The sequence below is a fragment of the Stegastes partitus genome, unplaced genomic scaffold (assembly GCF_000690725.1).
Source record: "Stegastes partitus isolate 25-593 unplaced genomic scaffold, Stegastes_partitus-1.0.2 Scaffold1231, whole genome shotgun sequence".
NCBI lineage: Eukaryota > Metazoa > Chordata > Actinopteri > Pomacentridae > Stegastes > Stegastes partitus.
The window spans coordinates 206,222-218,471 of NW_007578962.1; the positions used below are offsets into that span (position 1 = coordinate 206,222).

General features: G+C 40.1%; 1 protein-coding gene across 1 annotated transcript; it reads left to right on the top strand.

Moving 5' to 3' along the window:
• Positions 1-1,314: 1,314 nt before the first annotated feature.
• LOC103369044 (leukocyte elastase inhibitor-like) lies at positions 1,315-9,163 on the top strand. The gene is made up of 10 exons (XM_008297641.1): positions 1,315-1,391; positions 1,976-2,160; positions 3,771-3,923; positions 4,739-5,017; positions 5,718-5,835; positions 7,038-7,180; positions 7,876-7,953; positions 8,080-8,169; positions 8,252-8,432; positions 8,548-9,163. The coding sequence occupies exons 2-10, from the start codon at positions 1,981-1,983 to the stop codon at positions 8,778-8,780; spliced, it is 1,455 nt and encodes a 484-aa protein (XP_008295863.1). The 5' UTR covers positions 1,315-1,391; positions 1,976-1,980; the 3' UTR covers positions 8,781-9,163.
• Positions 9,164-12,250: the final 3,087 nt, after the last annotated feature.

Sequence of the window (12,250 nt, forward strand, 5' to 3'; positions counted from 1 at the left end):
CTCCGGGACGACCACACGGGGGCGCTGCAACACACATAAATGTAATGCAGCTGCAGAACAGCTTGTGTTTTGGATATACAGTCGTCCTCAAATTTATTCCGATGAAGACAAGGCAAAAATTCACAATAGTCACTCAAATGGCTAGAAACTGAAAAAAGTAATAATAAATAAAAATGTGCTAAATTCGAATTTTGTGAAATAAGACATTGCTTTTGAATTGTGGTCAAAAGAATAATTTTTAAAAAAAAAGTGCAATTGCAGAAGTCTGATTGAGCGTTACAGACAGCACTTGATTGCAGTGATATTATGACAAAATATTAGTTTACGGGCCCCATCATGCTTGTTTTTTTTTTTTTTTTAATTTTTAAAATATTTCTGTTGAACCACAATTCAAAAGCAATGTCATGATTTTCGTTAATTTTTTAATTTATTATTACTTTTGTCAATTTCAACTTATTTAATCGACAGCTGTATTTTTTTTCTCCCTTCATTAGTGGGAGGATATGAATACATTTGTGGAAGACTGTAGTTGGATTGGTGGTAGTAATCACTGCATGTCACCACTGCTGACAGCCTCGCTTACGGTGAATAAAATGCAGTGTTGCTTTTCTGTCACCTTTCTTCTTTTTGATCCTGACATCTACAAGAATATTTCTACCTATATAGTGACTCCTGAGAAGATGAATCCTGCAAAAAAAAAAAAAAAAAGAAGAATGAAACCATGCACATAGCAATAGATGCTTGTGATGTGGCCCTATTGAATGTCACACCTGACAAGACATTTTGTCACTCAACAAATCCCAAATCAAAGGTGATTCCTAATTTTTGTTTTGCAAAACTAAAAGCGTGCAAATCAACAGATCACACTGTGCAGGCAACTGTGAACATTTATACAGTATACTCTCACCGGTTTGCACACCTTTAACCCCAGAAGATGAACTGAAGGAAAATTCTACACTTTGTCTTGCTGCAGTATTCATGAATTTTAAATACAAAAATGTGTCTTTCGTGTCTTTCCCAATAGATGCCAGTGACACATCCTTATGTTCTCAAAATGCTAAAACCACAACCAAATATTTCCAGTGCAAACAGGCAAAAAAAGAAAAAAGTTTTAAATATTAGCAGATGCAGTTCTCACAGTGATGATGAGTTGCAGTGACCTACAGATCTTAATAATGCAGAAGTTTCCAAAAACTGTTATATCATCTGCAGACTGACACATGAGATGGTTAGGAAACTCTCCTGAAACACACCCTTTGACACTAGGCAGCAAGGCAGCCCCATTTGAACCTGGGTGTGTCAGCGTGTACAAGAACAACGAGTGACGAATAGAGTTTCATTAAACTGACGCGAGCTGGAACACTTGTTGACTTGAAGAAGAGAGTCTATCAGTAAGTATGAAATGCGCCTCATTGTTGCTGTAGCTTGATTTTACCAATGAGAATGATCAGGAAAGATAACAGTCAGGCTTTATGCAACTAACAGTTCTTGTTTAATGGCTTTTTAACTGGTTTATCGGGTTCAACAAAGTGAATGAATGAGTGTGTGAGTGAAGCAGCTATGGTGAGAGAGAAATGAGTCTACAGATGTCTTGTAAGAATGAAAACTAATGAAAAAGATTCTTGCACAGTCTGTCTACATTTTACAAAGGTGTGTAAAATTTAAAGCATGTAAAATACATTAACAATTGTCAACTAGATTCAAAAGTCTGAAGACTGTAGTATTAATATGAAAAACATTATTCATCTTCTCAGAATTAATCAGTAGATGCTCCTTATAAGGGAAAGAAGTTTAATCTCAGTACTTGATTTGTAAATCAGTTCCTACTTATTTCAACTCTTTAGAGGTAATTATCATATTTATGGGAACACATCATGTCCAAACAAGAGTGTGCTTCAAAACCTCAAGCAAAGAACGTTGTGTTACAGTTTTTAAGTGAGTGATTGCTGACCTGCCTTCTCATTTTTTCTACCAGACACAATGGCATCCGAAGGCAAGCCCGTGTCCGAGGCCATCACCAAGTTCTGTCTGGCTCTGCTCAGCAAGCTGAGCAAGGATGACAGCACCGCAAATCTCTTCATCTCACCTTTCAGCATCTCTTCGGCCCTGTCTATGGTGATGCTGGGGGCCGCGGGCAACACGGCCACACAGATGTCAAAGGTACGGTGTGAGCACACTGTGAGAAATAACGTTATAAAATTACAGTTCTCATGGTGAACCCGCCCATTTGGGCTCTTACATGGATGTACATTCAAATTCCATTCCAGTGGATCAACTTCATCGTTGTGCTGGAATTGTGCCATTTGCTTTAGGTGTGGGCTCAGTTTTCAAGCTCTGTTATGTGTGCAGTTTACTGGGTGCACCGAAAATGTGATGGGGTGTTAAAAGCTGATTGATACAAAATACAGGGGACCTTGAATATTGTATGCCTGACATACATGCACACTCACAGAAACATCTGGTATGTGGTGCAGAATAAATGTACCATAAAAGCACAGAAGTAATCTGAACTGTGAATATAAAATGCAGGAAACATGAGTAAATAGCTTGCTGTCAGACACAGAATGGCATTAGAACTGACAGGAGGGTTTTGGTGTGAATTCCCAATGGAAAACTTTTACCTACCTGGCAGAGTGGGGTGGGGCAGAAGTAGGTGTCTGCACAGGCATGTAGGCAGGCAGGTAGGCAGGCAGGCAGGCAGGCATTACTCATGTGGTGTTTCATTGTCAGCAAAAATGGCAGAGATCTATTCTCTTGACCCAGACTACAGAGAAAGGACGAGTTTAACTTCAGTAGATCATCAGAATGATAAGCACAGTAAAGCAGCAAAGCTAAAACAGAATCAATGTGGACCTGTTTCCAGTGATATTTAGTGGTGCAAAGTGACAGTCACTTCAGCACTTTCCATTTTCCGTTGCCTTATCACTCTACTTCATTCCTTTTTAGACACTAATGCTGTAGTTTTAACTAAGCTGTTGTTCCCCCTTATGTGCCAGAGTCAGATCTAGCAAGCAAAACATATGATGAGGTTACAAAATGTACATATACTGGATATACTACATTATATACAACAGTATCAGTCCCACCTCAGTCAGCTACTTATTGATGTCAAACAGTATACTGACAGAGTACTTTCTGTTTACTTTGCTTTTAATGCACAGATGCTTTTCTTTAGTCACATTTTGAATGCAGGAGTTTTACTTCTAATGGTTTATTTACACAGCATTGCATTACATCACTTGAAATCTGGATATGAATACACTGTATTCCAGTGCTGTTCTGTCACATAAAAGCACACACAGGTTTATGGGCTGAAAAATGTTTTCGCCCGTCATATATCATATTATATAACCAGATTCACTGCAATTTTGGCAACCTGGTGCATAAAGGTGTATAGAGGCGGATTTTGTTCCTGCCAGCACATGCCATGTCAATGGAGCAACAACTGCCTGTCAGATGTGAAGTTCATGAGCTGTACAGATCTAATGCAAAGGAGAGACAGTTAATAGGAGTGGCAGTTAAGGTTTTAACAGGGAATAAACAAGATTAAGCTGCAGTGGAAGTTTGCTTGTAATGGTGAGAGTATAATCATGACTGAGTCATTGCTTATGATGACGAAGACCTGTGCATGCATGACTGCACAGGTGTTCATCTGTCACACACTCACACACACTCACACATGCACACACACCATGCACATTCACACATCTACAAGTCAGTGTTAACAGTGATTTTTATGATGACCCAAATGATCATTTTCTCCCTTCCAGGTCCTTTGCTTCACTGAATCAGACAACGCAGGAGCACAACGTACACGGATGCTGCCGATGCAGCAGGTGCACGCAGACAGGCAGGCGAGGATGCAGAAGCAGTCACAGATGCAAGCGCCTGTAGGCACCAAACTGCCAGGCTACCTGGTCAAGGTGGTTACAAAGCAAACGACACATGGTTGATTTGTGATCAGGGCAGAAGGTGTCAACTGATGAGGAAATCTGAGATTTTGTTTTCAGAGTCAAATCCTTAATTTTTACACAGCTTTTCTTGCTACATCTTTTAAAAGCAGCTTTGTGGACATAAAGTTTGATGTGAAATAACAAAACAAGAGACTTTACGTAGCAGATGGAAAACGTTGCGTCTTAATGAAGCAAGAAAAACGCGTCAACCTAAATGTCCTAAATGATCGTTCTATTTGATGTTGTCACTAAAATGACCCTTTTTACTGTATCACTGGGCAGCCTTCCCTATTAACATGTTAGCTGAGACAAACTAAGAACCACTGACACATTAATAAAAGGCCAATACAGGCACGTTTAAAAAGAAAGAGCATAAAGACAGGCCGGACCTTGTAACAGAAATGTCCTTTTTGGGTTTTATTGACTACCTGACCGCTGTTAGCTTTAAAGTTTCTCGCTTACAGACCCCCTTCTGTGAAAGATGTTTTATTAAACTTGCAACATGCCCATGTGATGATTGTAATATGCTGGAACACACATCACGAGCAACATAAGCAGTCATTGTCACAGCTGAGCAAAGTGCTGATCAGCTGATAAACACAGCTTCAGACGGCCAGGATTTCATAGATAACAAACCCAATACAATCTTGAATATAACTTCAGAATATTTCACTTTGATAGTGGGACAAATCAAACAATCCATATTAGTATTACACAAAACTGTCTTTTGTTTGTCTCTGGCTCAGTGTGTCTTTATAAAACAAGTCTTCTCTGGCTGTTCACAGATCCTGAAAGAAAAGAATGGTGATGCTGGCAAGACTGATGATGCTGGCAAGACTGATGTTGCGGCCAAAACTGACAAGGTGGACAAAGCTGATGATGATACCAAAAAGACAGATGACGTCAGTGGCGGTGACCCCCAGCTCCAGAGTGAGCCCAGCAAGCCTGTCAATGTCCCCGCTGGCTTTGCCGAAGTCCTGAGTGAACTCAACCAGATTGATGCTTCTTATGCCCTCGATATTGCCAACAAACTATACGGGGAGAAGTCTTACCAGTTTATTGAGGTGTGTGTGTGTGTGTGTGTGTGTGTGTGTGTGTGTGTGTGTGTGTGTGAATTAATTGGTGAGTGATTGAACTGCAGCCTGTGCTTTGGTGTGAAGATCAATACGTTGCAACCTTTCCCTAAGCTGAATATGCAGGCTTACTCAAAACTATCTACTCACTCAAGGTTTACAAGATATAAGTTTTCATTAACAATAGTCATTTTGTTTGTCCAACAAAATCAGGAGGGAAAAGTGTGCTGCAGGTTATCGTCACTGATACTGTGATAGTGTACAAAAACACACTTACAAAAATAATACAACTGAATAAAATCAACATTTTTATTCAGGCAAGGCAGCTTTATTTGTGAAGCATATTACATGCGCAGCGTCTACCTCTGGAGCTTTACAGAGGAACTGCACAAACACAAAATAAAGTAGATTTTTAAAATTTGTTGTCAGTGGCAGAGATGGAAAAGGCTGCAGCAACTAGGAGTATAACGAAGCTTATGGTGGAAAAAAGCATCCAAAAAAGGTTTCTATTGCTCCAACTAAAAGACAAACTCCTTCTGTTATCTAGAATCAACAAATCCACCCTGTATTCAAAGAGCTGAACTCGTACATCTGAGCTGCATTATGGTCGCGTCTCTGTTGCTTGAAAAAGTGCTAAAGAAAGTATTTATGGTGGTGTGGATATTTTAATGTGTTTCTTTTATGATTCCAGGCTTTTTTAGCAGAAATCCAAAAGGAATACAAAGCTGAGCTCGAGTCAGTGGACTATCAAAACAATGCAGAGGAGGCCAGGATCAGCATCAATAACTGGGTGGAGAAGCAGACACAAGGTGGGTTTAAGAATCAGCATTCCCTCCACAGTGTTTAGATTAAAGGCCCTGACCTAAGGCCTCTCTGTCAGCGCTTCGTTCACTCAGAAAAAGTTGTCTCTGAACATAATCTGATCAAGTTTGTCACCACAATGTGTTCTCGTAGATTAATCATAGACAGCTGGACTTGCTTGAGTTCCTTGAAGACGTTCCACCTCTCATCCAAGAGGCTTCATCACTTCTGACTGACAAGTTGGGACTACCAGATACTTACACCCTTAAGGAGCCATTAATATCCTTAAGCATAGATGTATCTGGATCAGTGTTAATGGCTCCTTAAGGATATCTGGAACTCCCAACTAGTCAGTCAGAACTGATGAAGCCTCTTGAATGAGAGGAGGAACGTCTTCAAGGAACTCAAGCAAGTCCAGCTGCTACGATTAACCTACGAGAATAACCACGACCTGGATGACTGAGAATCTTCACAGTCATCACAAGGTAGTTAGAAAAACTATTTAGTAATATCTAAATGTAATCCAAGGTAACAGTGGTGCTTAAGAGCTTCTACTCAAAACATTATTTTCTCTGAAATTGCCGCCACATACCAGATCTATTTGTATCTATCTAACCGATAATCATCTTCAGAGTGAATTCTGAGAGCTCTATCCTTTATGTTCATTTAACATCTGTTTGCATAATCCACAGGACTAACATTCTTTTCTATTTCCATTTTTTTTCCTAATTCTCAGCTTAATTTATATCCACAAAGCAAAATTCTGTGGTTTTGCTTTGCAGTTCAAAATGTAGCAGCACAACTTTCTGCAAGATCCATCGTGGTGCTGCATTTCCACACAGGCTACGTGTGTGTTTAGAATAGATGTTGACATCACTTATAGCATCTGCATGGGTTTAGCTGCTTGACATATTGACCATCTATCCCCATACGAGCCTGAGTGCAGCGTGATATCTACGAGTTCGACCATTTCACTGGCAGCTCCATCTCAGACTGAGAATAATGGGATGTGGAGACTTGCTGTAAGGGCTTCAGGGCCATTTTATTCCCCACAGAGGCTTCCATTATGCCATTTTTTGTGTTTATTTATTTGTTTTTCACATTAAATGTCATCTCCGTCTCGGCTTCTTTTCTGGTTTAACTTTGTACAGTAACTTCTTTCAGTGCATCTGCAGCGATATTGATGGTTGTGGTGGTTTCCGTTCACCAGGTAAAATCAAGGACTTGTTGGCCAAAGACGCAGTAAACGGCCTGACCAAACTGGTACTGGTCAATGCCATCTACTTTAAGGGCCAATGGAACCAGAAGTTCAACGAGGAGGAGACTATTGATTCAGTCTTTAAAACAAGCAAGGTAACACTACATAAAATTGCGAGCACCTATTTGTATCCTGATTCTCTTTTACGTTTTTGTTTCTTTAGTTATTTAAACTGACATATTTTGTTCTTTGGGGAGTGCCAGCATCATTTACATAAGCTTATAATTCTGGTTTAATTTACTCTCTGACTGTTTTATTTATCTTAATAATTAGAAACATTTCTGACTTCAGTCACCTTCGGTGGAAAGCGGTGGAAAAACCCCCACAATTCAACTACAGTGCCAGTTCAGCCTTTGCAAACCTCGAAGTCTTAGTAGCTGAAGGGAACACCTTTTTTTTTTATTAATGGGGATCCTGTCCACACCTGTGATGTATGAGAAGGTGTATAGACACACACCCATGTTGCGTAGCAGTCCTGGTACCTGCCCTTCCTTTGTTTCTTGACAAGTGATTCACACGTCTGAGCTGTTTCCTCAGATGGAAAGTTGAGTCGAGACAAGTTTCACTAGAATCAGACAGATAAACATGCGGCCATAAGGCTCTCTAGTGATTAATGTAGATCAGACCTGTAATGTCAGAAGTTGGACCTAATGCAGAATAAACCATGAAACAAGCACATGTGCACAAATGTGGGCAGAAGACAGAACGCAAAAAGCTTAGAATGCATCACACAAAGTACGAAGAAGCGCCCGACTCAACCAGAAAAGTATTTGTTCTTTCTTTTTTTTAGAACGATACTAAGGAAGTGAAGATGATGCGGCTGACCAGTACGTTTCCTATCGCTGTTGTTCCAGAGTTCGGTTGTCGGGTAATGTCCTGTTACATATACATACATCATACATGGAACTCTCCTCTTACTAACATCAACTTGTTTTACTGGATGAAGAATTCAAGTGAGCTGGAATAAAATCAAACACATTATGTTTTGGGGCAGGTGCTTGAGATGCCTTATAAAGGAAAGGCCCTCAGCATGCTCATCCTACTGCCCGATCAGATAGAGGATGACTCAACAGGCTTGGAGAAGGTAGAACACATGAACACGCACTCTAAACAAATTGACAACACTGATTTAAACAAACTAATGAGAGTAATTGCGTCCACACTAGCTGGAGAAGGAGCTGACCTATGAGAAGTTTATGAAGTGGACGGGTCCGGGCATGATGAATGAAACTCTGATCGAGGTGGGCCTGCCTCGATTCAAGTTGGAGGAGATGTTTGACATGAAAGACATCCTGGTCAGCATGGGCATGGTGGACGCTTTTGACCCTGTGAAGAGTGACTTCTCGAGTAAGACATTCAGAATAAATATATATGCTGCAGAGTTATTAAAAGAACACCACATATCACTCTCGGTAATTGAAATCAAAGAAACTAAAACCTTTGTCCTCTTCTTCTCTGCCAGAAATGTCTCCAAAACGCGACCTGGTACTGTCTAAAGCTGTCCACAAAGCCTACGTGGACGTGAACGAGGTGGGAACTGAGGCTGCCGGCGCCACTGTTGCTATCGTGGCCGAGCGCGCTCTTGCTGAATCGTTCAAGGCAGACCACCCCTACCTCTTCTTCATCCGACATAACCCCAGCGGTACTATTCTCTTTGCTGGTAAATTCTGCTCCCCTGAAAGCACTACTGCATAAATGTCAACGTATCACGAGACAGCCTGCTCCCCAAAAACATGCCTGTGTCCCGCTTGCATATTGTATGTATATTATTATTATATATTCTGTGTCTTTATCAGCTCACAATCTCTGGTCTGACTAAAGTTCAGGTGCTGCATTTTATAATAATGGATGACGTACAATAAAAACCCTTATACTCTTTGCTAATGAGAGTCATTGCTATAAAAATACAGCTGTTTGTACTGAAGCCCTTCAGCTTTTCCCAGTTGCGCCCTTGTTCCTGTCTCGTTTTGTTTTTGTACCTGCACTGAGGTATCTGAAGAAGATTTTGTCTGCCACTGAATCCAAACGATTGCTATGTCCATAAAAATGCAATAAAGGAGTGTTGGCTGAAAACGCAATGTGACTTGTTTTTATTGTTGGTGGAGTGATTTCTCCTTTGACCGTGCTTACACAGAGGGAGCCGAAAGTCTAAAGAGCTGTGTCAGTAAGGCAATGCATGTGTAGAATACACAAGGAGCAACGTTGGACATGCAATCAAATGCACAGAACTATACGCAAGGGAGAATAAGCAAGCGCAGAACCCAGGAGACTCAGGGTGATGATGACGGTGAACATTAGCAGACTCTTCCTCTCAGGAGATCATCGAGTTCGCGTCAGGAGATTCTGGATAATACGATCCTCGCTCCTGTCAAAAACACACGAGGTTTTGATTCACTCAGTGATTCTGACGTGTGCTCGATGAGACGTCCTCCTCAGATCCTTCACCGCAATCCAGTCGTCTGGTTCCAGATCATATAGTGTCTGTTCTGTGGTCCTTGGCAAGGCTCCTTTCGTGCGTTTGTGACTATCGTAACACCGGGAGAGGACATATCTTGCACAATAATGCATTTGATCCTGACATTGACTGCTCTGTGGTGGAATCGACCTATTTCCACGCTGAGATGTAAAAAAAAAATGCGCCTTTTTTCTGAGTGCTCCACTTTTTTAAATGTTTGCATTTGTTGAACGTTGCCATCTTTGTACTGTATGTTAAAATAAACCATAAAACGGACAATAAATGAACTTTATTCCAAACGTTGTCACCTAATACTCAGCTACTTAACAGCCACAAAACCAAGGAGACAATCATATTGAGGATATCTGGGAGTATACATGACAGAATAATTTATTACAGCACAAGTATCTGTTTGTTACTGTACTACGATTTGTGAACCAATTGGAGAACATGTTCAACAGTCTTTAAGTCACTGGGAGCCTTTTTTGTTTTCTTCATCCAACGTTTAAGGTGTCTCTAGAGCTACCTTCAAATCAACAAATGCTTTTTCTGATTCAGGTATTAAGGCAACTCCTTCTTGAGGAGTAGTTGCTGCTAATGGTGCAGCCTAATTTGGTGTCCACTGCCCATGTGAGGACGTCATGCACGAAAAACTCATCACCTGTTTCTTAGTTTTGGGTTGCGGAACAGCATGAATAGCTTCAGTCTCTGCAATGTGAAATGTTTGATCTGTAGTGTGACATCATATCTTAAAAGGATCCGTTATTTCTTTGTCACAAGTTTTGAACATTTTGGATTGCATTTTAAGAAATCACCACCTAAAAAGGCCACTTTCTGCTTGCCCGTTGTAATTCACAAATGTTTGCTTTGTAAGCATATTCAGATGAGAATATCATTCAAGATTGCACTTCCATCTGGCGGAGTGATTTAAACTCCGAAGGTTCTGCTTTGAATGTGCAGCAAAAATCGGGTGGACCACTGAGAAACTTTTCCTCTTTTAGAAACCGGGAAGAAATTTGCGTGACAATTTTGGTGTTTAAGCAGGGATTGCTAAATGCACTCATTGCAGATCTTGCTATTCATCTGCCTGGCGAGAAATCCTTTTACGAGATTGGTGTTTGAACAGGTGGCTACATTCACTCCAGCTTTAAGAAGAGAATCAAATCAGTTTCATTGGAACTTCAGCTTCTGTTTTTTTGTTTGCTTTGTTTTGCTTTCATGGATATTGATGTCAGCATGGTCTACAGGAAGGTTTAGGTGTTACTACAACTGGTTTAGCTTCTTTAATCAGACAAACATGATTTTATCTCTAAAGCATCAGTGACAAACACAGAAAAGGTTGTTTTTTTTTTTTTTTTTTAATCTGTTGGTAGATTTAAACCTTGTGAAATTTGTTGGTCTACACTCTGTGTCAGGGAGAAGTTCAACAGTTCTGACTGTATTCACACTTGATAAACCTGTAAACCGGTTTTGTTTTTTTCCCCACCCATTTGGGTTATTACATGCTTTAATCCAGTGTCCTACATCTTGCCTCTTAGGTTTGAGCAATGAGACATGAGGATCCAAGTGTGGGACGTGAAATAGGATCGGAAAGAGTGAGAACTAAAATAGTCTTCCTTTGCTATCATGTAAGATTGTGGGATTGTTCATGGAAGAAAGTTCTATAACATCAACAGGATTCCCAATACATCCTGAGAATATTAAACATTCTGCCATTGTTGATATATCACCTTACATCTGAGGCCTCGAATGAATGTTGGTGTGAGGATGTTCTTCTTGTGTTGTCCTGAACGTAACCTGACAACTCTGACAACGTCCTACAAACATTCTCTGAACGTTACAAAAAAACCCTAATTTTTAACCTTATAACAACATTCCTAAATCATTTTTTCAGCCTAAATAAACTGAAAAGTGAAGTGCAAGTGTATCTAAAGAAGTGGTGCAATTTTAAAAGCAAGGTGTGCTCACATCAATGTTTTTTACTGTTTATAGCACCTTGCATTAAGTTAATTGATAAATTTGAGCTATTCTTGGCAATACTATCCTCACCTAACCCTTATGCCTGAAACTTTTCACACTATACACATTTTCTTGTGTGTAGGAAAATCATTGTTCTTTCATTTGCTGTTCCAAACAAACACTCTGATCTGTGGAGCTTCAATATTTGACTGTTTTCTATTCAAGAAATTAATGTTCATAAAATAAAAAGTGGATAACATTTCATTGTCTGTTCACTGCAGGCCTTGTATTTACCTCTTTTCATTTTGAAAACAATTACTATTTCATATTTGCCAATCTTTCCAAACCCTTGCTGACCTTCAAGACTTCTAGGCTGTGTTGTCATTAACTTGTAATGCAAGATAATATGTCCCTGCCTGTTTCTGGGTGTGCTATGCTACTGAAGACACTCCTACATATAAAAAAAGGTCATAAGACCATGCGGCAAACATTATGAATTTTCAGGTCATTGCACATTGGGTAAGATTATGATAAATTACATGACATACACAGTAACCTGTGCGACATTCTCGTTATGTAAAATGTAATGACACCAGGGCAACGAAAACTTTAATAAGCAGGTAAAGAAAATTTAAATATGATTGTCCATCCATTATCTATACACCTTAATCCTCACTAGGGTCATGGGGGGCTGGAGTCTATCCCAGCTGACTCAGGGTGAAGGCAGGTTCACCTGGACAGGTAACCAGTC